Raw genomic sequence first — 25,855 nt, 5'->3', positions numbered from 1 at the left:
TGTCAGCGTGTGTGGTGTCTGGGACAAGCCAATAGGCCTGTCTGTGTGTGCGTGTGTGATAAGCCAATATGCCTGTGTGTGTGATTAACGACTCAGGACTGTGGATTGGAAGCCCTGAGCTACTGGGTGATTTGGGAGGCCTGGAGTATTAGTGGTGGCTGGATCCTACAGACAGTGTATTACCACTCAGGCTGGTAAACTAGAAGCCAGCAGATCACAGGCTGTGTATGTAGCGGGCCAGCTATTTTTGTTCTCTTTGGTTGTCAGGCCTTTGCTTCAATTCAAACAAGCCCTGGTTTGTGAATAGGCTTTGTCATATGGTATGTTCTCCTAACCTACCTGGTTAATGATGGTATATAAACAATTATAGGTCAAAGGTGATTGTAGGTGGGCTGTCGTTTACCTGTTCTCTCTTTCTGTTTCAAGGCGGGTCCAAGGGAAGGAAGTGCAGAAAGAGTCAATCAGAGCAGTCGAAGGGTTCGGCTGACATGACAGAGGAAGAGTCTCCACAGATCCCTCCCACTCCGCCACCTCCACTAGTGGTCGATCACCAGCGACTCACAGTAAGTGTTGTGTGGCCATGTTCTGTGTCATGCTGATGAGAGGGGAGGTGGGGGATTGAGGAGGGGTGGAGTAGAGGACAACATGGGGATTGAAGGAAAGAGAGAGAGTGATTGGGGGGGTGGAGGATGGGGGACTCAATCATGGGAGACTGGCCCCTAATCCTCCCCAGGATTCAGGCCTCTCTGGGGGTGCTGGTGTCACTCTCCTTTCTCAGATGGATGCTCCTGATTTCTTAGACTAATATCGTCTGCCCTCACTCTTTCGCTCTGTGTGTCCTACGAGACACACTTTAAACCCCTGTCATCCCAGAGAGGACCGATCCAATTTAAGTGGCAGACAGCAGTGCATCTCTGATGCAACTCCACATCTTCACTCAATCAACAGGTGTTGTTTCTTCCATACAGCCATTTTAAGAACGCAGCCAGGACATGACTCAAACATGAGGCATTCTGCGCTTTCTACTCTCCAGCTACCCGCTCCGGCAAGTTGGTCTCCGAATTGATTGACAGGATAGGAAAGTGAATATGTGCAGCGGTTTCCAGACACTTTACACAGTCACGCTTATGTTCCACCTAATTCCCTGGGTGTAAATTGGGGCAGTGCTCTTTTTACTCTTTCGCTCTCTTCTCTCTACCGACCGACCAAACGGCCCTTGTAAGAAAAGAAAGAAGCAGCATGGTTGTAGTCTAATTGGTGTAAAATAAGTGCTTCTCTGACATGCTCTCCATCCCTGTGTTCTCTCTTCTTCCATCCCTATATTTCACTGTGACATCACCCACATCCCCTGCTATCAAAGCGTTATCTCCCCTTGGTTACCCTTGCCCCAGGGGGTAACGGAGATTGAGGGGTGCGCGGTTTCCACCTTGCCTCGCTCGTCAGTGGCGTCTCAAGTGATTGACGGGTCTGATCCTTCTGTCTGGTCAAAGGTGGGTCATGTTTGGCCGATGCTCCCGATTTAAAAAAATAATTTAAATCAAATTTAAAAAATACTAATAAAAATACGGTGCGCCACAGAGTCGCGGGTGGCTGCCACCAAGAACCATGGGAACGCTCCCTCCCTATGAACGCAGACTGCGCTAATCTGGAGGCTTATTTGTGAGGCGATGGAAAAAGAGGAGATATCTTTAAGACAGATCGTGAAAAGAGGGCACTGTGTATAATTGCTTTTTCATCCACCCGGTTTACGGAACAAATTGAATTTCCGGTGAGCGGGGTGAGAGTCTACGTTTAAGGCTGATATCTCCACAGTGGTTGGGTAGGGCTGGCTCGCTGCCTGATACGTATTAGGAGGGGAGTGGTGTGCCCTGTTCCGTTCCTCCTCTCTACTTCTCTTTCATTTATATTCATTAATTGGAGGTCTCATTACTTCTGACATTTAACTTGGATGGCAGGGCCCCTGAAATCCCTTTTGGAATTAAGCACAGCCTGAACTCTACTACTTCCTTCAGTCACACAGGTTCTACTAGGCAGATGGTTGTCACCAGCAGTGTTCTTCAGCCCTGCTCATGGAAAGCTACATGGTTTGCAGGCTTTTGTTACAGCCCAGCACCAACACACCTGATTCTACTAATTAGCCTACTTATTGGTGGTTAGTTGAATCTGGATGTTAATGCTGAGCTGAAAGAAGGGGGGGGATCGATACAGTTGCATATCGCAACATTATTTTGGAATGATATTATCGATATTTGATTGCAAGTACAAAATCTAACATACTTATTAGCTAGAGCTAGTCGGCTATACCTGAGACAACTAAAATAAATTGTCCTATAGCTTATTCTCCATCTTCTTGGAGAATTCCCAGCCCTTGAAAATGTGCACATCCCCAGGACCAGGTTGAAGAAACTAGTGAAGCACTTTCATTGTGCATTACTCCCAGACCCCCTCTGTTTCATGAATAATCAGCCACACTGACAGACAGAACCTTCTCATAAGTGCCAGGGCTCCAGGCAGCGACCGTTTAGTTGCATTTTGCGACCCTTTGACTTGGCTGTGCGACCAAATCATGGGCTGGTGCCACCATTTGAAAGAGTTAGTGACAGCAGTGTCACCAGGGGAAAACGTTAGTCTGGAGCACTGAGTGACCTAGATTACAGCAGAATTATCATCTATTAGGGAATCAAATCTCATCCCATTATTTATATCCACCTCCCCAAAGAACACGCAGGCTTCGCTACAAGAGCAGGCAGGGCAATTTTCCTTCATGTGTTACGCAGCTGCAAATGGCCAGTGTGCATATATAGGCTGTCACACTGAAGAGTCCTCTCTCTCCCCTGATGTCTAACTATTACAGCATGTCAAGATTTCCCATTTCGGAGCTGTCCGTCCACAGAAATAGCCCCATTGTCAGTTTGTCATCTCTGCCCATTTCCAACACTAATAACAGCAGATAGAGCGCCTGCTAGGGGAAGAAAACTGCTTAATGGCCGGTGCCAGGAGCGAAGCGTTTTGATTGTCAATAAAAAATAAATAACTTTTGGAGTGCTTGCTTCCTTTTCATTTTTATTCATCCCCGTTGATGTTCTTGACAGCATGGTCATTTGCATGTGATAACAGCTTTCCATTTGGAGGACTGGCGTTTTGAAAAGGCTTTCATCCACGTCGGGATCCAGCTACATCAGCACATCAGGAAAACACAACACATGCGTGCGCTTACACACACACCCAAAAAGAAAGCAGTCATCCGCTCCTCAAGTCCAAAACCACTCTCTGTGAGTGACTAGCACACACACGGCACCTAGTCCTGTTTTTCCCCTCTCTAATGCACATTGTCAAAAGCCTTTCTCTGAGAAACGGTGTTGAGTGGCATAATGCGTTCATTTATGTCCAAGCTGTCAGGTTGGCTCTAACTGTCTGAGGCGGTTTGGTTTTGCTTTTGACAAAATACTGAAGATGGAAGGAGAGGAGTGAAGAGAGGGAGTCGAAGAAGATAGGAAAGAAACCGAGAGAGAGGAGGAGGTAGAAAAGGAAAGAGTAGAGGGAGAAAAGCACGAGGGGAGAATAGATTGGAGTCCAATGTTTTGTCAGATAACAGCAAGCTATAGACAGACTCTACAGAGGTTAATTGCTGACCTCATCCACTTGTAAGTTTGTTATTGTGGCTTTAAGAGCTGAGAACAACTCCAGCAATCAGTCGCTCGCTCGCTCACACACTCAAGTATACTCTCAATAAGCACTGCTGGAACTCAGTTTCTCTGGACCCCTGCAAGGTCCACCCCTAATCTAAAATAAAACAAATTGAATGTGTCACCCAGACAGCCACTCACAAAGTATTGACTACCGATCGCTGTCCATGGTGCTGAAATTGTGAGTCTATGAAGCTGCATGCCTAATGATGATAGGCTTTCTGTGGTGCCAGGGCTGGTACATTGCCTTCAGAAAGTATTCATACCCCTTGATTTATTCCACATGTAGTTGTTACAGCCTGAATTCAAAATGGATTATATATATATTATTTTTTTATCTACATACAATACCCCATAATGACAAAGTGAAACATGGTTTTAGGCATTTTTGCAACTTTATTATAAATGAAATACAGAAATATCTAATTTACGTAAGTATTCACAGCCCTGAGTTAATGCTTTGTAGAAGCACTTTTGGCAATGATTACAGCTGAGAGTCTTTCTGGGTAAGTCTCTAAGAGCTTTCCACACCTGGATTATGCAACATTTGCGCATTATTCTTTTCAAAATTCTTCAAGCTCCATGAGTTGGTTGTTGATCATTGCTAGACCACCATTTTCAGGTCTTGTCATAGATCTTTCAAGTAGATTGAAGTCAAAACTGTAACTCTGCCACTCAGGAACACAGAGACAGCAGGGGTTCAGACTTTAGATCCCAGTTCCTACATTAACAAAACTATGCTACATTTTATCTCTGGGACCTTCAGGATGACAAATCAGAGCAAGATTACTGAATATAAGTACATTATTTACCTTCAGAGGTGAAGGTATCAAACCAGTTGCCGTGATAAATGTTTTGTTGTTGTGCACTCTCCTCAAACAATAGCATGGTATTTTTTCACAGTAATAGCTACTGTAAATTGGACATTGCAGTTAGATTAACAATAATTTAAGCTCTCTGCCCATATAAAACATGTCTATTTCCTGAACGTTGGCGGTTGTTTACGCCATTCTAGTCACATTAGCGCCCGTTAGCAACAACCGTCCCGGTTAAGGAACACCAATCCCGTAGAGGTTTTAATCATTTCACCATGCTCAAAGGGGATATTCAATGTCTGCTTTTTAAATATATTTCTACCCATCTACCAATTTGTTGCCCTTTGCGAGGCATTGGAAAACCTCCCTGGTCTTTGGGTTTGAAATTCACTGCTTGACTGAGGGACCTTAAAATGATCTGTATGTGTGGGGTACAGAGATGAGGTAGTCATTCAAAAATTCTGTTGGACTATTATTGCACACACGTCCATGCAACTTATTATGTGACTTGTTAAGCACATGTTTTACTCCTGAAGTTATTTAGGCTTGCTGTGTCAAAGGGGTTCAATACTTATTGACTCAAGATATTTCAGCTTTTCATTTGTAAAAAAAACTTTGACATTATGGGATATTGTGTGTAGGCCAGTTAAACAAAATCTAAATGGAATCAATTTTAAGGCTGTAACACAACAAAATTTGGAAAAAGTCAAAGGGTGTGAGTACTTTCTGAAGGCACTGTATAGTTTGCTTTAGCTAATGAATAAATGTTTATTGGTAGGCCAATTTGTTTGTCATTTTCTCATGTTAAGCCTAACATTTCACGAAGCTATTCACAATGTCGCTATGCTGCCATTTTTAGACTGCTGGCTGGTGGCAATAATGTCGTTACTTATTCAGTAATTACATTTGGAAATTCAAACATTGTAAAATGTATTTTTGATGCAGCAGCATACTAATCAGCTAGTTTAGAATATACAACTGTCCTGTAGGCTATAGGCTACCTGACCCTGCATGACATGAGCCGTCCTCTCGCTCTCTCCCAGCTTGGATAGAAGTTGTTGTGCATAAAACCAGTCCAACCTCAAACACTAGCTTACTAGGGATTGTTTCATTATGCAGCCTACTCTACCATATCACCGGATTCCTGCAACCCGCCTCACCCAATGTGGTACGGATCTGTTATTTTTATTCCTTATAACTGGAACTTCCATCAGGAGCTAGCCAGCTAACTAGCTACTAGTCTTTGTTAGCCACGGCTAGCGGTCCTCACCTGTTTTCCCTGCATCAGCCAGCCTTAGCTTGGACAATCACTTGCCAGTCTGCACAGCGCGATATCAACCCAGAGCATATCGGACTGCTTCTCTACCATATCACCGGATTCCTGACGCTCTGGATCATTACACGGAACATTACTCCGTATCATTGCAGCTAGCTAGCGGTTACTGTTAGCTAACTCCTCTTCCCGAAGCAAGCACCAGCTAGCCTCGAGCTAGGCCTGTATACCAGCTAATTCTAGGGCTACAATACCTCCTTTGCCAATTGGCCTGGACCCTTTATTGTCTACACGGAGCCCCGCCAATCCATCGCGACTGGACTGCTGACGTGATCTCAACAGGCTATTATGTTACGATATCGCTGAAGAACCATCTACTAGCCCCGGCCCGCTAGCTTTTCTGACCACTGTGTCCCCTGCTCGCCTAGCGTAGTAGTGACTACCGAACAGAACCCTGACTCGCCTATTGCTGCTCTTTTGACCCTATGACCACTCGGCTACACAGCTGATGCCCCCTGGACTATTTCAATAACACTGTACCTCATTTTGTTGGCCCCAGCCTCGAACTCAGGTCCTGTGTGTACCTAACTGACCCGCTCTGCCCGTTCATCTCTATTTACCCGTTGTTGTCTTAGCTCTCTTGATCAACACCTGTGATTGCTTTATGCCTCTCTCTGTCAATATGCCTTGTCTACTGCTGTCTTGGCTTGTTTTTATTGTTTTATTTTACTGTAGAGCCCTCAGTCTCGCTCAAAATGCCTTTGATAGCTCTTTCGTTCCACCCCACACACATGCGGAGACCTCACCTAGGTTAACTGATGCCTCCAGAGACGAAACCTCTCTCATCGTCACCCAACGAATAGGTTTACTTCCATTGTACTCACATCCTACCATACCCTTGTCTGTACATTATGCCTTGAACCTATTCTACCACGCCCAGAAATCTGCTCCTTTTATTATCTGACCCCAACACACTAGATGACCAGTTCTTATAGCCTTTAGCCGTACCCTTATCCTACTCCTCCTCTATTCCTCTGGTGATGTAGAGGTTAACCGAGGCCCCCAGTACTACACCTATTCCCCAGGTGCTCATTTGTTGACTAAAAGCCTTGCTCTCTCGCTGCCTCTGCCTCGCTCTCTCGCTGCCTCTGCCTCGCTCTCTCTGCCTCGCTCTCTCGCTGCCTCTGCCTCGCTCTCTCGCTACCTTGCTCGCCCGCTGCCTCGCTCTCTCGCTGCCTCTGCCTCGCTCTCTCGCTACCTTGCTCGCCCGCTGCCTCTGCCTCGCTCTCTCGCTGCCTCTGCCTCGCTCTCTCGCTGCCTCTGCCTCGCTCTCTCGCTGCCTCTGCCTCGCTCTCTCGCTGCCTCTGGCTCGCTCGCTCGCTGCCTCACTCTCTGCCTCTCTCTCGCTCGCTGCCTCCCCCTGTACTTAATTCCCAGTGCTAGAGCAGCGGTGTGTTTTCTAGCAGCCTTAATACACAGCCCTCTACAGCCCACATAACACTAAAGCTGTTAACTCCACAGGTGATCAACACTGGCACAATCCTCATATTAAACACTGTGAAAGGGCCTTCCATTACACCATGACCTGCTGGACACAACCAGATAGCTGTATTAAGTGTGATTGACACTCAGGACATATGTCCAGTGATCTCAAAGCATCAGCACATGACCATGATGTATTCACTCCTTCACTTTCATAAGCATTGTAAAGGTGTTGTGAGGTGAAAATTTATCGGGTGTTTGGTGTTCCAAGTAAGGGATCATCACTGATTAAGGGCTGGTGCTGAGTATCAATGCTAGTTAACATATATATATATATACATATATATATATACAGTGGGGAGAACAAGTATTTGATACACTGCCGATTTTGCAGGTTTTCCTACTTACAAAGCATGTAGAGGTCTGTCATTTTTATCATAGGTACACTTCAACTGTGAGAGACGGAATCTAAAACAAAAATCCAGAAAATCACATTGTATGATTTTTAAGTAATTAATTTGCATTTTATTGCATGACATAAGTATTTGATCACCTACCAACCAGTAAGAATTCCGGCTCTCACAGACCTGTTAGTTTTTCTTTAAGAAGCCCTCCTGTTCTCCACTCATTACCTGTATTAACTGCACCTGTTTGAACTCGTTACCTGTATAAAAGACACCTGTCCACACACTCAATCAAACAGACTCCAACCTCTCCACAATGGCCAAGACCAGAGAGCTGTGTAAGGACATCAGGGATAAATTGTAGACCTGTACAAGGCTGGGATGGGCTACAGGACAATAGCCAAGCAGCTTGGTGAGAAGGCAACAACTGTTGGCACAATTATTAGAAAATGGAAGAAGTTCAAGATGACGGTCAATCACCCTCGGTCTGGGGCTCCATGCAAGATCTCACCTCGTGGGGCATCAATGATCATGAGGAATGTGAGGGATCAGCCCAGAACTACACGGCAGGACCTGGTCAATGACCTGAAGAGAGCTGGGACCACAGTCTCAAAGAAAACCATTAGTAACACACTACGCCGTCATGGATTAAAATCCTGCAGCGCACGCAAGGTCCCCCTGCTCAAGCCAGCGCATGTCCAGGCCCGTCTGAAGTTTGCCAATGACCATCTGGATGATCCAGAGGAGGAATGGGAGAAGGTCATGTGGTCTGATGAGACAAAAATAGAGCTTTTTGCTCTAAACTCCACTCGCCGTGTTTGGAGGAATAGAAGAATGAGTACAACCCCAAGAACACCATCCCAACCGTGAAGCATGGAGGTGGAAACATCATTCTTTGGGGATGCTTTTCTGCAAAGGGGACAGGACGACTGCACCGTATTGAGGGGAGGATGGACGGGGCCATGTATCGCGAGATCTTGACCAACAACCTCCTTCCCTCAGTAAGAGCATTGAAGATGGGTCGTGGCTGGGTCTTCCAGCATGACAACGACCCGAAACACACAGCCAGGGCAACTAAGGAGTGGCTCCGTAAGAAGCATCTCAAGGTCCTGGAGTGGCCTAGCCAGTCTCCAGACCTGAACCCAATAGAAAATCTTTGGAGGGAGCCGAAAGTCCGTATTGCCCAGCGACAGCCCCGAAACCTGAAGGATCTGGAGAAGGTCTGTATGGAGGAGTGGGCCAAAATCCCTGCTGCAGTGTGTGCAAACCTGGTCAAGAACTACAGGAAACGTATGATCTCTGTAATTGCAAACTAAGGTTTCTGTACCAAATATTCAGTTCTGCTTTTCTGATGTATCAAATACTTATGTCATGCAATAAAATGCAAATTAATTACTTAAAAATCATACAATGTGATTTTCTGGATTTTTGTTTTAGATTCCTTCTCTCACAGTTGAAGTGTACCTATGATAAAAATTACAGACCTCTACATGCTTTGTAAGTAGGAAAACCTGCAAAATTGTCAGTGTATCAAATACTTGTTCTCCCCACTGTATATATATATATATATATATATATATATATACACTAATATCCACAGGCTCTGCAGGGTGAGATATTTATGCCGATGTAACACTAACTGTTAACACACATTGAAGTCATCAGCTCTCCAGTTCAAAGCGTTCACACCCGATGCTGTGGTTATTTCTGTACCCTGGCATAAGCTGTGCCTTGGTCTCCATTTCAGAGATCCACATGGTACTGGGCTGGGCTCCAGGAGCACCAGGTGGGCATGTTTGTTACTGCAGTGTGTGTGTGTAGAGGTGATGTGTGCTGTGCTCAGGTTCAGGTCTATGTTCTCAGAATCACAGGGAGCCTGTCAGTGGCCTCATTAGCTGCCCTTGACGGGCTGAAACAAGCAGGGAACACTGTGTGTGTGTATTGAGTTGGCTGTTGGTGTGTGTCTGCAGAGTTGGGGCGGGGGTGTACTGGTGTAGTCATCTGCTTGGCCTCATGCTGTGCCTGAGCTGATAGGTCAGAGGTTACCATGGCTGTGACACCAATAAAGTGCTTAGTCCTCCCATCTGTGTTCCTTCGCTCTGAATTTTTCCAGATTTTGTTACGTCACAGCCTTATGCTAAAATAGATGACATTTTATTGTTCCCTCATCAGTCTACACGCAAAAACATTTTTTTTAAACATTTTTTGCTCATTTATAAAAAATAAACTGAAATTGTGACTCGTTCTCCCGTCTGGGTTCCTTCTCTCACTCTTTAACTCTCGCTCATGTTTTGTTATTTTCTAAGAGGGGGCATTAGCAAGAAACAAGGCTGAGATGGTGAGGAAGAGGCATAAAGAAAGTGGGGGGATGGAGACGTGAGCGGGAGGAAGGGAGGTTGGAGTTAAATGGTCTGTGTCACAGCCCCCTTTAACAGGCTGGATTACAGCTCCTATGTGTGTTGGGAGCTCACTACCTCAGGGGGCCTGCTATCCCCACCACCACACACCTTACCCCCGATGGCACTATTGGCCTGGGCAACTGGACAGAGGCACAGCTGATTAAATCAGGCGTCTAACAAGGAAAGAGGCAGAGAAGAGGGGGACTTTAGGAGAAAAGGGGATGAGATTAGAAGAGGTAGAGGACGGAGTGGGGAAGAAGCATAGTTGTAGATGTGGAGAGACGGGTTGAGAAAGGAGGGAGTTATTGAGACGGTATTGATGGGTAAAATAGTCATATTTTTCAGTGTGTTCTTCGAGTCACTGTGTCCTTATTTGCAATTGAACAAATAGACAAATATCACCTCACTTGAATAATCCTGACATTTCACTGAGGAACCCACACCTTGTTCTTCTGACACACACACCATTCCCATCAGGCTTTCTCTGTTTGCCTGGCGTCTAATGACTGTAAATCTAGTCGCTGTGTGATGATTTGCTATTTCAGTCTATGCATTTTGATGAGCACACACATACACACACTGTGGCAAGCTGAGACGGAGCAGGTCAATTGAAAGGGTCTTTGACTGTCCTGAGTGTTTTAATTAAAGAAGCAAAGAAAAGTAAACACTGAGCTAATTATGATTTGCTGTAATTAGCTTTCCCTCTGATCTTAATTGCTTTTGAATATAGCTTACCTCTGTTTGTGTGAGAGTTGTGCTTGTAATGTGAATGCAGGGGATGTGTGCATGTTCCCTGTTGCATTAAATATTCTACTTGTGTGTGATCATGATTTTTCATGTCTATGGCGTGAATGTGTTCTCTAAGGCAGCTTGTCCTTTCTGATGTGTATAATAACATAATGTGTGTTTGTGTGTGTGTATAAGGTATGTGTTCTCCTCTCCCAGGCCCTCTTGGACACAGTGGTACAGAGGAGTGAAGGCTACAGCGTGGAGCGTTTAGAGAGACTCTTCTCTCTCCTCAGTCAGTGCATCTACCAACACCGCCTGGACTACGACAAGACACTGCTACTGGAGGTTAGACGAACACACACAGCGACAGGCACGCGGCGACAGACACGCGGAGACAGACACACAGCGACAGGCACACGGCGACACAGACACGCGGCGACAGACACGCGGCGACACAGACACGCGGCGACAGACACGCGGCGACAGGCACGCGGCGACAGACGCGCGGCGACAGACGCGCGGCGACAGACACGCGGCGACAGACACGCGGCGACAGACACGCGGCGACACAGACACGCGGCGACAGACACGCGGCGACAGACACGCGGCGACAGGCACGCGGCGACAGGCACGCGGCGACACAGGCACGCGGCGACAGGCACGCGGCGACAGGCACGCGGCGACAGACACGCGGCGACAGGCACGCGGCGACAGGCACGCGGCGACACAGACACGGGGCGACAGACACGGGGCGACAGACACGGGGCGACAGACACGCGGCGACACAGACACGCGGCGACACAGACACGCGGCGACAGGCACGCGGCGACACAGGCACGCGGCGACAGGCACGCGGCGACAGGCACGCGGCGACAGGCACGCGGCGACACAGACACGCGGCGACACAGACACGCGGCGACAGACACGCGGCGACACGGACACACGGCGACAGGCACGCGGCGACAGACACGCGGCGACAGACACGCGGCGACACAGACACGCGGCGACACAGACACGCGGCGACAGGCACGCGGCGACAGGCACGCGGCGACAGGCACGCGGCGACACAGACACGCGGCGACAGACACGCGGCGACACGGACACACGGCGACAGGCACGCGGCGACAGACACGCGGCGACAGACACGCGGCGACACAGACACGCGGCGACACAGACACGCGGCGACAGGCACGCGGCGACAGGCACGCGGCGACAGGCACGCGGCGACAGGCACGCGGCGACACAGACACGCGGCGACAGACACGGGGCGACAGACACGGGGCGACAGACACGCGGCGACACAGACACGCGGCGACACAGACACGCGGCGACACAGACACGCGACACAGACACGCGGCGACACAGACACGCGGCGACACAGACACGCGGCGACACAGACACGCGGCGACACAGACACGCGGCGACACGGACACACGGCGACAGACACGCGGCGACAGGCACGCGGCGACAGACACGCGGCGACACAGACACGCGGCGACAGGCACGCGGCGACAGGCACGCGGCGACAGGCACGCGGCGACACAGACACGGGGCGACAGACACGGGGCGACAGACACGCGGCGACACAGACACGCGGCGACACAGACACGCGGCGACACAGACACGCGGCGACAGACACGCGGCGACAGACACGCGGCGACAGGCACGCGGCGACAGGCACGCGGCGACAGGCACGCGGCGACAGGCACGCGGCGACAGACACGCGGCGACATGCACGCGGCGACAGGCACGCGGCGACACAGACACGCGGCGACACAGACACGGGGCGACAGACACGGGGCGACAGACACGCGGCGACAGACACGGTGCCTTCAGAAAGTATTCACACCCCTCGACTTTTTACACATTTTATGTTACAAAGTGGGATTACATTTTTTTTACTTGTCCTTTTTTGCCAATGATCCACACACACTACTCTGTCAAAGTGGGGGGGAAAAAATGTTTTAAATAAAACATATATACATTACATTTTAGTCATTTAGCAGACGCTCTTATCCAGAGCGACTTACAGTAGAGTGCATACATTTTATTAAATTTTACATACTGAGACAAGGATATCCCTACCGGCCAAACCCTCCCTAACCCGGACGACGCTATGCCAATTGTGCGTCGCCCCACGGACCTCCCGGTTGCGGCCGGCTGCGACAGAGCCTGGGCGTGAACCCAGAGACTCTGGTGGCGCAGCTAGCACTGCGATGCAGTGCCCTAGACCACTGCGCCACCCGGGAGATCAATATACGCATCTTCATTAGAGTCAATACATGTTAGAATCACCTTTGGCATCTATGACAGCTGTGAGTCTTTCTGGGTAAGTCTCTAAGTGCTTTCCACACCTGGATTGTACAATGTTTGCCCATTTATTCTTTTAAAAATGATTTAAGCTTTGTCAAATTGGTTGTTGAGCCTTGCTTGACAGCCATTTTCAAGTAAAAACTGAAACTAGGCCACTCAGGAACATTCAATGTCATCTTGGTAAGCAACTCCAGTGTAGATTTGGCCTTGTGTTTTAGGTTCTTTTTGAGCTGAAAGGTGAATTTTTCTCCCAGTGTCTGTTGGAATGCAGACAACCAGGTTTTCCTCTAGGATTGCTCTATTCCATTTATTTTTATCAAAAAAAAACTCCCTAGTCCTTGCTGATGTCAACCATACCCATAACATGATGCAGTCACCACCATGCTTGACAATATGAAGTGGTGCTCTGTTGGATTTGCCTGAAACGTAACACTTAGTATTCAGTGCAAGAAATTAGCTTTTTGTCCTATCACTTTAGTGCCTTGTTGCAAACAGGATGCATGTTTTAGAATATTTGTATTCTATACAGGCTTCCTTCTTTTCACTCTGTCAGTTAGGTTAGTTTTGTGGAGTAACTACAGCATTGTTGATCCATCCTCAGTTTTCTCCTATCACAACCATTAAACTCTAACATTTTTAAAGTCACCATTGGCCTCATGGTGAAATACCTGAGCGGTTTCCTTCCTCTCCAGCAACTGAGTTAGTAAGGACGCCTGTATCTTTGCAGTGACTGATACACCATCCAAAGTGTCTTTAATAACTTCACCATGCTCAAAGGGATATTCAGTGTCTGATTTGTTTTATTTTTTACACTTCCACCAATAGGTGCCCTTCTTTGCGAGGCATTGTAAAATCTCCCTGGTCTGGCTGAATCTGTGCTTGAAATGCACTAATTGTATGTGTGGGGTACAGAGATGAGACAGTGTTAAACACTCCATACAACGTATTATGTGACTTGTTAAGCACATTTTTACCCCTTTATTTATTTAGGCTTGCCATAACAAAGGGGCTGAATACTTATTAAGACATTTGAGTTTTTAATTAATTTAAATTAAATTCCACTTTGACATTATGGGTTATTGTGTGCAGATCAGTGACACAATCTAAAGGTAATCAATTTAAAATCCAGGCTGTAATGAAACAAAATGTGGAAAAAGGCGTGAACTTCCTGAAGGCACTGTAGCTACAGACATATACACAGACAAGCTTATTTCACCCTTCAAATACTCTGCTGTGGTAGATGTGTGCTTGGTTTCTGAAAGCTAATGGTGAGGCTGAAGGCTTCTAGGCCTAACAACTAACATTGTCTGACTCCTAGTGAGTGCTACAGAGAGTAGCCAGCGTTGTGTTGTTTGAGGGTCGTATTAACTAGAGGCATATCGAAATGTCTCTGGCTAGTGCTGTCAGAGCGAGGACAGCAGGGGTGTGGACACACTGGACACACAGACAGGCTGGCCGCTAGAGAGAGGGGGATTGTTTGTATGCCTGGTCAGTGATTCTCCTGTTCAGGGACCAGAGTGGTTTCTGTTAACAGGGCTGCTCAACAGATCAGGCACGTCTACAGCTCAAACCAAGCCACCTAGAGCAGACCGACTCCCTTGCCCTTTCGAACACACTATGTGTTGGTATAAGATGTCTGTTGTTGTCGTCCTTCATCTTGTATGTGCATGGGGAGACTAAATGAAATGTTAGGGCTGGGCGATATATATCAAATTAATTTCATTAATTTGAATTTGTTTTAGCGCAATGTTCCAAATGCCTGTATCACAAGAATCAAGGTTTTAACATATTTCTTTTGTTTTTATAAGCGTTTGTCCCCTGCCACTCACAACAAAGATGAAATATCACTTCTTCCTCTCTGACAAGCGGTTTCAACTCACTATTAGCATTTGAGGTTTGGTCCAACAGAATGGTTCATATGGACACCGAAACATGATTTTACTGTAATTGAGGAGAAGTGAACTTTCTACTGACCCTTTAATGTATCTACTACCAACATTTAGAACAGAGCAGACCCTACTAAAAATGGAAGTATCAATGAACATTGACTGTGTAAATACTCAGTTTCTGTCATGCGTGACGTTGTCGTACCGCTAGTAGCAGTTTAGCCACAGACTGTTATACTAGCTGTCTAGTTGACTTTTTCTAGCACCTTTCACCAGGTCTTAGAGCTTTACGCTGTATAGAGGTAACTCCCCTCATCCCCTGGGTGTGTTCTACTCACATTCATGACATTGAGAATAACAATTGAATTGTTGGTGCCAACATGGCTCATTTGAATTCATTGAGCACCTATTAGTAAGCTTGTGGTTTCAGTGTAACAGATGTGATTAATTCTGACCTGTTTGTTTTTCTGTTTTTTCAGGAGATGGAGAGGAAAGTCCAGAATTTCATTACATTCCTGTGAGACTCAGCGAGACAGTCAGGTTGACCCTGATTTAGACTCTGAACACACACACACACACACGCGAGAGGAACAGAGACCAGCCATTGGGCCAAGTCCTTACACACAGAGCAAATACATAGCCCTGGTCTTAACGTAAACGACAGAACAAGGGAAAAAAGAGGAGACTTTCTATGGTGCTATAGTCTCAGGTACCCTGGTCAGACCCAGACCCAGTCTACAACCAAACGGACTCATGGACACACACAGGAATGGTGAAAGGGGTGTCGCTGGTGCTATTCAGGTGCTATCCTAATCCATGGGGCTCTGGGGAGTAACTGACCAACAAAACAGATTGGGTGATGTCATATCTCAATACGGCCTACTTTTGAACTGAGCACACACAGACTACATGTAAACTACATATGTGCTTAGTTATACTGACCCACACACACACACAGTAAACCCAGGCACAGATTGTCACCAGCAGTGTGTGTGCAGTTAGCTAGGAGGTTAAGGCAGTCTCCTGTTTCGTTACCATTGCTGAGCCCATCTCCTCTCAGTACTGAATCAGCATCATAGGCCAGTCATCTCATAGGTACAACAGCTCACAGATCATACAAACAGCCTGGTTTGATTAGCATCTGGCTCTAATCAATACATATAATTGATAGATTTTTGATTGATATGGCTCTAATAGCCACCCTTCTCGCCCAATGTCCATTAAATGTTTTGAACGTGACGATACAGTTAGTTCATGTTGCACTGGTGGCCCAGAATCAGAGCCATACATTACATATGGATACAGAAAGATATGGCGGTGTTTAGAATCAATTGCAAACTGATTACAAAAACATGAAATCCCCCTTAACAATTAAACGTGTTACTGGAATGCATCAACAGAAACTAAGGACGCGTTTATTTTTTAGCTTTTCAGTCGTATCAAACAGATTGACGTGCTGCTTGTGGAAGCTGAATCACATCTCTGTCCGGAATTGTCCGTTTTCTTCAACACAAGCTGTGCCCTGCTAGTTTTTATTTCCCATCCACACCAAACTAACTGGAAGCGATTTAATTGGACACTTCTTGTAGTTTGCACTGCCTAGCATGTGCCTTATTTAACCCCCAATGAACTTAAATATTTCTGAAAGAAGGGTTTTTATCAACTGCTCTGTTCAATGTAGTGCAGTACAGTGGGTTCGATGTAGGCATTTTCCCCTTACTAACCACAGATCTAGGATCAGTTCACCCAACTATAACCTTTTGGGGGGGATAATATCTGACCCAGGACCAGCGGACAGAGGTCACTTCTACAGTACCAAACTCAGGATAGTCACAGTAGGAAAGCAGATCTGTTAAGTCTTTTCCTGCCCAAATGGAATAAGTAAAGAAGGATTTTGAGGACAATAGGGTTTTTATTACTTTCATGTGGATGGAGGTAAAAAATTGTGGTGCCAATTTTCCCCAAAATATATACATTTCCTCAATTAGGTGCTGAGTTTTGGTGCGCATTTGTTAGAATTTTGACGTTTTTCAATTTTATACGATACGTTGGCAACGATGTTTGGATTGTTATTGATTGTGAAGCTTCTGATGATGAACAAGGCCATTCTGTTGAGGTTAGAACAGCATTATATTGTTTAATTCATTTTGTTTTTGGATTGTCTACGCCTGAAGGCAGTGAGAAGGTTGTAATCCGCTATGGTCTATCCATGTTCATCTTGTGGTAAAGATATTTGCTTTTCTACTTTTTCTTCTTGGCTTTCCTTGGCCATGGATAAGTCCATGTTTTGACCAGTCAGCCGTTGGGTCAAACAGACAACCCTTTCTCTTTCACATTCAAATCATTCTTAACACCAGGGTTCCAACTCAGGTCTGGAGAACTACTAGGTGTACAGGCTTTTGTTCCAAATAAACAACTAAACATGGTCTTCAGTCTGGCTCACAATTGGGCTGTAACAAAATCCTAGTAGCTCTCTAAGATTGGAGAGTTGTAACAGCCCTGTTTTATGCTGATCCAAACTCCAACCCCTGATGCTCTCCACCTCTGCCTTCTCTTGGATCGCTGGGTGAAGATTTAACAAAGTTAAGAATATGCAAACTAGCATTGAGGCCTAAGCATTGGACTACTGCAGAGAGAGAAACAAAGCTACCTCAGCTTAATTTATTTTAATGCTATGACAAACCGTTTACTGGGTGCAAACAGTATTAGGCCATGTTCCAAACTATCGTCGCAACTCTCATCTGCTAAGGTACTGGATCATCAGCACAAGGTCTGTGGCTGCTGCGGTAACACCAGTTTGTTTGTCTTTATTGCATTTGAGCCGAGACGAAACATACAGCATTTAAGTTCAAGCAAATGTCAAACTGTATATTTCAGTTCTGCAGACAGTCGTCCTAAGTTTGCTTTCCTTTCAGATCGTACTACACTATTTTACAGGCTATTGCGATTCTTCTGTCCATCTAACCACGATCTCCTATTTTACATTGAGCTCGACGTGTTTGCAGACTCATCTTTCTCGTGGTGTTCCATTTTCTTTTTATTTATTAACATAATTATTCAACATGTTTGTCTTAATATCCATTAACTGTCTTTGTATATTTGAAAATTTAACAAATTGGGAAGAGTTGTTACTCAAAGTTATTTGAGCTTAGTGCCGAGGTAGCAGGTTTAGGAGCGTTTCGGGGAATAAAGGAGGTTACAGGTGTCTCAGGTTTCTTCAGGCTACACTTATTCCATTGTGGTGATTCGTTTTTTCTTGTTTTGTGGTTATGGACTGTGGCATACTGGACGAGGCTAACGTTGACTTATCGGAATTTTTACTTAAAAAAATACAATAGTGTGTCGCGGAATCAATTTGGCAACCAAGTAAAATAGTTTGTCAGCATTTTTTGGGGGGCAAAATCATTTTAAGAATTGGGGAATAAAATGTGTTTTTATGTCATCCTCATGTTCTTGTCTATACATTTTAGTCAGTTTGGACAAACAACCAATTTTTGTCTGGTAGTTAAACGATTTAGTCCAGTATGCAGAATGAGCGCAATTCTCCATCACAACTTAATTTTATCTGAAATACTGAGTTTCTCTTTTCGGGTGGGATTCATTTAGTATGTATTTTTTCTGTAGCATCACCATGTTTAATTTCTTTGAGGTTAGTGTATTGAACATCCTTTTCCCCATTTAAGTGTTACTTTAGTGTTATTTTTTAAATAAAACCTTTACTGTATTTCTGAAATAAACTGCTGTGATAAACTTGAATAAAGGTGCAAATTGTACTTTTTGTCAAGTGCTTTCATTTCCGCAGTGCACATGCCTGTCATTTTGGCTTTGAAACTGATTCCTTTTATTTAAGGTTGTAAAGAAGTTATGCCTTAATATGTGTACCTAGTCTGGATCGCTGAAGTTCATCTTCACAGCGTGATTGAAATTGAGGCAATTTTCCTGCATTCGCGGTAAACGCTGATTATGTACCTCAATCGGAATTTACATCACGCAACCTAACACTTCAGATTGAATGGAGCCCTAGTAAGTAAAACTTTCCCTCAAAGCAGCGATCGTAAGAAAAGACAACTGCAAGTGTTGTGGCTGGATTCAAACCGAATAAAAATTAAGCGGCAATGTGATAAACGGTTTGAATCCAGCCCTTAGCGGAAGAAAGGCAACCATTCACTCAAAAGCTTTATGTATAAGACGGCATCCAGACCTCAACTCCGTTCTCTTATATAGAGGCAGCATTAGGTTTTGATGATTGGCTAGCAAGTCACCATCAGCCGATAATTGTAGAATGTTTTACTGAAGGTGTTGCTTGCACATCGCTGGTCCACTCCGGTAGAAAACGAGTTGAGCGTTCCACACAAACAATGACTCAACCATTGTGGTATGTATTTTTTTTATTTTGGGTACAGACATACAATTTTTTTTTGTCCAACCTAGCACTTTTTTCTAAAAACGTTTATACAGAACCACCTTCAGGTTTTAAAATATACATATTTCCTCCCGGTATTTACAGAATGTCCAAACACCGGAGCTCGCAGTGATATACAAATACATTGCCTTCAGAAAGTATTTACACCCCTTGACTTATTCCACATTGTTACTTTAAAATGGATTTGTCTTGTTAGAAAAATGTTCTCAATATCGCAGAATTTATGATAAACCATTCAAAAATCATGTTAACCACTAATTGCACAAAGCCCATGCACATTTTTACTTGTTAACAAAGGGGTTGAATACTTGACTCAATACATTTCAGCTTTTAATTTGTAAACACTTCAACATGTGGAAAAGGTCAAGGGGTATGAATAGTTTGAAGGCACTGCGCTATCCGTAGCGCGACGGAAATGTCAAGGTAATTTCCGATTGATCCGACATATGCAGCGTTTAGCGTGAATGCAGTCTCCACCAACCTTGCCTTTCAATTTATATCGCACTGTAGCGCAGGTGAAACAGTTTGATCCTTGAGCCACAGGTGGTTATTGTGCTTTGGCTGTGTGGAGGAGAAATGCCCAGTTGGAGTGTCTTTGATGTCAAGATACAGGGCCACCCTACCTTCGGTGCTGCCAGTTAAGTCATCTTTCTGGCTCAGAAAGAGACCAAGTATCCAATGTGTCCTTATAAACCGGGGGGGGGGGACATCCAGAGAAAAACAAGGCTGATCTTTCTCATCACAGTTGGAAGTTGTTTCTAAAACCCTGTGGACTCCCTGCATCCCTCCACACACAAACATCTGCCCCGTTCTCCTGTCCTAACGCCACTACGGAATGTCCTCAAACATATCATTCCATTTGGACATACATTTTACCTCCGTAACAGAAACCACTAAGTGACAACAAAGACTGGGATGGCTTTTAATATACTTGAGTCAGGAACACAAAGGGCCTTTCAAATAAACGGACAGAACTAAAATAACTATGTATCAAACCAAAGACTAGTAGCAAGGAGCGGCCCTGTGCCTATATAATGAGGGGATATTTTGGCATTTAGACCCTTTATCGACTTCCCCAGAGTCAGATGAACTTGTGGACACCATGTGTCTGTGTCATGTATGTTAGAAGTAGTTTGCTAACTAGCATTAGCACCTCCAACTTCCATCAAACTGTCCACAAGTTCGTCTGACTCTGGGGAAGTAGATAAAGGGCCTCAATGCCAAAATTCAGACAAATTCCTTTAAGCTACACTTTATAATACATACAGTAGCTTAGGCACCAGTTCCTAACATGGCAGAGTGTTCAAGATAAGATGTCTACATTCTGCATGGGAGGGAGGGAGGGAGGGGGGTTAAGACAACAATGCTGGCATCAAGTCCTGGGGGTGTTGTAGTTGGATGGTGCTGACTGGTTGACCCCCAAAAGCTGCACAGTGTCCTGCCCCAACCAGACCGGTCAGGGGTGAGTTTCCCAAAAGCTTCATAGCTAACGTGGCACTTTGTTTCTCTAAACAACCCAGGTCCACAGGAGAGAGAAGAAACAATAATTGTCAAATCGATGTTTCACTAAATTAAGAACTTTGCTGTTCTAAGAGTGCCGTGGTCTGGGTAGTCAAGAGACAAACTGCCACATTGGCTAGCTTTCTGGAAACTCATTCATCCCTCTGAGCCAAATGGAAACCGGGCTCAGCCACTCTGGATGTACTTCTTGATGACGACACAGCCATGTCTGAAGAGAGGGCAGGGCAGCGACTGGAGGAGCGTCCAGTTGTTAGTGTGGGGGTCAAAGGTCTCCATGTTACCCAGGGCAGGACCCTCGCTGCTCACGATGCCCCCCGTCGCATAGATCTTACCATCCAGGATCACCGCACTGTAGAGAGAAACAAAGATCAAAGTTGTTCATTTTAATGACGTTATTCATGTCCAGGAATAGATCCATTGAGATTCATCATCTAGTTTCTATGACAACATGTACATTAAAGATGGAATCCGTAGCGGGGAAACTGCCACGTCAGTTTGCGACATAACAACGATGTTACCTCAAACAACGAACATTGTTTAATTCCCTCGAGCATCATTCACACGTGATAGAACAGCAGTATATAACCACCATGAAGATCTTTTAGCAGGATGCTCCTCTGCCCCGTTTCAAAAACAAATGTGCCTGGGGCTGACCAGCGGCGCCGTTTCAACTTATGTGGATCTCAGCTTTAAGAGAAAACATTTCGTTGCTTGTCCATGTTAGGTAATTAACAGGAAATGACATTTCCCTAGACGGTGTTCAGACAGCAAGGTTAAGCCTAACATGGCTAACTATCCTCTTCATGGTGGAAATATTCATTAAACATCAGAGATGGAGAAAAGCAGAGTCTGAACCGGTTGCTGTGAGAGAAAATTACTGACATTCTCAACATGACACCGCTTTCCAAGAGAGATAATAATGAACTTTGCAGAGGGAGAAAAAGGAATGAAAAAAATATTTTCAAATGTGCTCATTTGATGTGAGGAACAGAAACAGAGGACTGTGTGTAGGGAGGAAAAACTTTGCCTGTAAGCTGATTACAGTTTTGTAATCTCACTGGGGGCTGGCGCGATCTCCATTTACATAAGGTACACACACAATCACTGATGGGACCCATGAGATTATTACATAAAGAGTCAATCCAGTCAGAAGGAAAAAGGAAAGCTGATCCAGATGGGACACAGTGCTGGCTAAAGCCTAACTGGGCTGTTAAAGATAAACAAGGAGAATTCAGCCAGGGACTCAGCCACAAGGACAGGGAAAAGGAAAAATGAAGTGTCCGCATTAGTTTATAATGACTGCTGGTGCATGGGGCTGGCTGAGTGTAAGTGTAGTGTATGTGCATCGGTCTGTGTGTGATCACTAAACTAGCATCAGTCTTATTCAGTAAACTGAAAGCTGTTGTGTGGGGGAATAGTTGATCAATAATTCTGACAGCGTGATGTTGTACATTTACTAGGTAGACTTAGTTATGTCTGGAAGTGCTCCCAAAATGTATTTAGGAGTCTCTGTCTCAAGTGGGTCCTATACACTAGGCCAGAGTTGGGGACTTGAGACCGGGACTAGAATCTCACTTCAGTCACAAAAATCCAGACTCCTGGTAGACTGACATCCTGCAGGACTCCTGTGGATCCGGTGAGATCTTCACAATCAAAGAGAGACATTTCTAATTCAACATCTATAGTGGTGGTTCATACTGACCCCTAACGTGGTTCATGTTAATCCCTTACCTGCAGAACTGTCGTGAGTGGTTCACGTGGGTTCTTACCTGCAGAACTGTCGTGAGTGGTTCACGTGGGTTCTTACCTGCAGAACTGTCGTGAGTGGTTCATATTAGGTCCGGCTTTGATGTTTCCCTTGTCCGGGTCATAGATGGTGGTGGCCCGGGCGTAGGCTCCTCCCAGAATAAAGATGTGTCCGTTCAGAGTGACTGCCGGGGCGTACTTATTATCTGCACAACAAACACAGAGACACCCGAGATTAACAGATAGGAAGGTAGAAGATTTAGAACGGGCCGAAGGAGAGAAAGATGTTTAAAAGCCAGGGCTGGATAGACGTTGAAAACTAGACAAAAACGGATGTTAATGCTTGAATTGTATTTTCCTCCGGCAGAATGTCCCAGGGTAGAAGGGCATGATTCTGTTTTACATTTATTCCTCAGTCTACAGCTGCAAAATCACATGGACATTCCTCATATCACTTCCCTGAGTACCAGGCTCAAGACAAAAAAAAGATGGTTTTGGGAAATGTACATTTTACAGTGAACGGATAACAGAATTCATCAATCGACCCCACCCTTTCCTAATTACCTATATAAAGCCCGCCCCGCCCACACACGCTCGGTCAAGACCAATCAATGTACAACACATCGACAGACCAATCATTCTTTCAAATGATTACAGCTGGCCAATTTATGACATCATGAATAATGCAGATATCCCCGTGTAGCATTTTGTTTTTCACTTCCATCCACCACACACACGCGCCACATCCCCTTCAGTGACTATAAAGACAGATGGGTTTAATTAAAATCCCATCTCGCCAGGCGTAAGTGACGACAGTCGTTCAGCTCTCTCTATGTGACACTCAGAACCCGGGGCCCTGTCACTATCAGTAACACAACCAGGAAACAACCAGATTTCAGCTGGCGGGTGGGCGTGGCTGGCGTGTGTGTGTGTCAGAGACAGAGGGATTGTATCAAGTGTCTCCAGAGACAAAATACAAAGCTCTTCCCTGGGGACTGTTCCACTGTTCTGCTTTAACAATAGATACACTGTTTCCCTTCGCTGCCTCAGATGAGCTTCTCTCAAGTGAATACGAAGGTCTTGGAGCACTATTTAAAGTGCCTTATATTCCCAGTGTACACCTACATACACTGCCTTATATTCCAGTGTACTTCTATATACTGCCTTATAATCCCAGTGTACTCCTATATACTGCCTTATATTCCCAGTGTACACCTACATACACTGCCTTATATTCCCAGTGTACTCCTATATACTGCCTTATACTCCCAGTGTACACCTACATACACTGCCTTATATTCCCAGTGTACTCCTATATACTGCCTTATACTCCCAGTGTACTCCTATATACTGCCTTATATTCCCAGTGTACTCCTATATACTGCCTTATATTCCCAGTGTACTCCTATATACTGCCTTACATTCTCAGCGTACTCCTATATACTGCCTTATACTCAGTGTACTCCTATATACTGCCTTATACTCTCAGTGTACTCCTATATACTGCCGTACATTCCCAGTGTACTCCTATATACTGCCGTACATTCCCAGCGTACTCCTATATACCGCCTTACACTCTCAGCGTACTCCTATATACTGCCTTATACTCTCAGTGTACTCCTATATACTGCCTTATACTCTGTGTACTCCTATATACTGCCTTATACTCTGTGTACTCCTATATACTGCCTTACATTCCCAGCGTATTCCTATATACTGCCTTATATTCCCAGTGTACTCCTATATAGTGCCTTACATTCCCAGCGTACTCCTATATACTGCCTTATATTCCCAGTGTACTCCTATATACTGCCTTATATTCCCAGTGTATTCCTATATACTGCCTTATATTCCCAGCGTACTCCTATATACTGCCTTATATTCCCAGCGTATTCCTATATACTGCCTTATATTCCCAGTGTACTCCTATATAGTGCCTTACATTCCCAGCGTACTCCTATATACTGCCTTATATTCCCAGTGTACTCCTATATACTGCCTTATATTCCCAGTGTACTCCTATATACTGCCTTATATTCCCAGCGTATTCCTATATACTGCCTTATATTCCCAGTGTACTCCTATATACTGCCTTATATTCCCAGCGTACTCCTATATACTGCCTTATATTCCCAGCGTATTCCTATATACTGCCTTATATTCCCAGTGTACTCCTATATACTGCCTTATATTCCCAGCGTATTCCTATATACTGCCTTATATTCCCAGTGTACTCCTATATACTGCCTTATATTCCCAGTGTACTCCTATATACTGCCTTATATTCCCAGTGTACTCCTATATACTGCCTTATATTCCCAGCGTATTCCTATATACTGCCTTATATTCCCAGTGTACTCCTATATAGTGCCTTACATTCCCAGCGTACTCCTATATACTGCCTTATATTCCCAGTGTACTCCTATATACTGCCTTATATTCCCAGTGTACTCCTATATACTGCCTTATATTCCCAGTGTACTCCTATATACTGCCTTATATTCCCAGTGTACTCCTATATACTGCCTTATATTCCCAGTGTACTCCTATATACTGCCTTATATTCCCAGCGTATTCCTATATACTGCCTTACATTCCCAGTGTACTCCTATACACCTATATACTGCCTTATATTCCCAGTGTACTCCTATATAATTCAAAAAGGCAGCCATCATTAGTTAGTAGTGAGTCGTATAAAGCAGAAAGAGCTCCCCTTTTCACTTCCTTGTTTGTCATGTGACCACAGGAGCCAACGGTTGTGTTGTAGGAAGTAGGAAGTATGTAGGAAGTAACCATATTTGTAACATGAAACCAGTGGCTAATTTCTGGTCCCACTGTAAACATGGTTGTTTCCTGTCTTATTGTCTCAGCCCAACAGCAGCTGGAGGGAGCAATAAGAGAAAACTAGAAGTAGATTTTAACCAAATCTGGAAGCACGCTTTCCACTGTACCTACGGGCCAACTTCGGTATTGCAGTTTAACTGAAATCTGATCCAAAAAAAACTGTTCTCCTAGACGGCAAGTCAAATTGGAAAATTCCTGATAATACACTGGTCATCACTTTTGTGCACTAAACAACCATTGAATTATTTTAACTGTTGCTGCCCAAGTCCGATTTATTTTCCATCACTCACATTCATGCTCTGACGTCATGAGCACAGCTGGCCACGGGGAAGTG

At 45.1% G+C, this 25,855-nt stretch overlaps 2 protein-coding genes across 6 annotated transcripts in view; one reads left to right on the top strand and one right to left on the bottom strand.

The window, feature by feature from the left end:
* atad2b (ATPase family AAA domain containing 2B) overlaps positions 1-18,760 on the top strand; it is a 136,208-nt gene extending 117,448 nt beyond the window's left edge. For 2 of the 3 annotated variants that reach the window (XM_071412969.1, XM_071412968.1), the window contains exons 26-28: positions 427-563; positions 10,984-11,133; positions 15,467-18,760. In XM_071412969.1, the coding sequence (XP_071269070.1) occupies positions 427-563; positions 10,984-11,133; positions 15,467-15,508 (329 nt within the window). In that variant the 3' untranslated portion in view covers positions 15,509-18,760. The remainder of the gene's footprint in view (positions 1-426; positions 564-10,983; positions 11,134-15,466) is intronic. The other variant, XM_071412970.1, reaches the window with a different exon arrangement.
* Positions 18,761-19,357: 597 nt separating this feature from the next.
* Positions 19,358-25,855, bottom strand: part of LOC139582718 (kelch-like protein 29) — a 341,969-nt gene continuing 335,471 nt past the window's right edge. For all 3 annotated transcript variants that reach the window (XM_071412971.1, XM_071412973.1, XM_071412974.1), the window contains 2 exons: positions 22,739-22,883; positions 19,358-21,280 (listed from right to left, as the gene is read on the bottom strand). In XM_071412971.1, coding sequence (XP_071269072.1) covers positions 21,097-21,280; positions 22,739-22,883 — 329 coding nt within the window. In that variant the 3' untranslated portion in view covers positions 19,358-21,096. The remainder of the gene's footprint in view (positions 21,281-22,738; positions 22,884-25,855) is intronic.

This window comes from Salvelinus alpinus, chromosome 8 (assembly GCF_045679555.1).
Source record: "Salvelinus alpinus chromosome 8, SLU_Salpinus.1, whole genome shotgun sequence".
NCBI classification, from domain to species: Eukaryota; Metazoa; Chordata; class Actinopteri; order Salmoniformes; family Salmonidae; genus Salvelinus; species Salvelinus alpinus.
The sequence above is the reverse complement of the archived record's forward strand: the minus strand, read 5'-3'. Positions and strand labels throughout refer to the sequence as shown.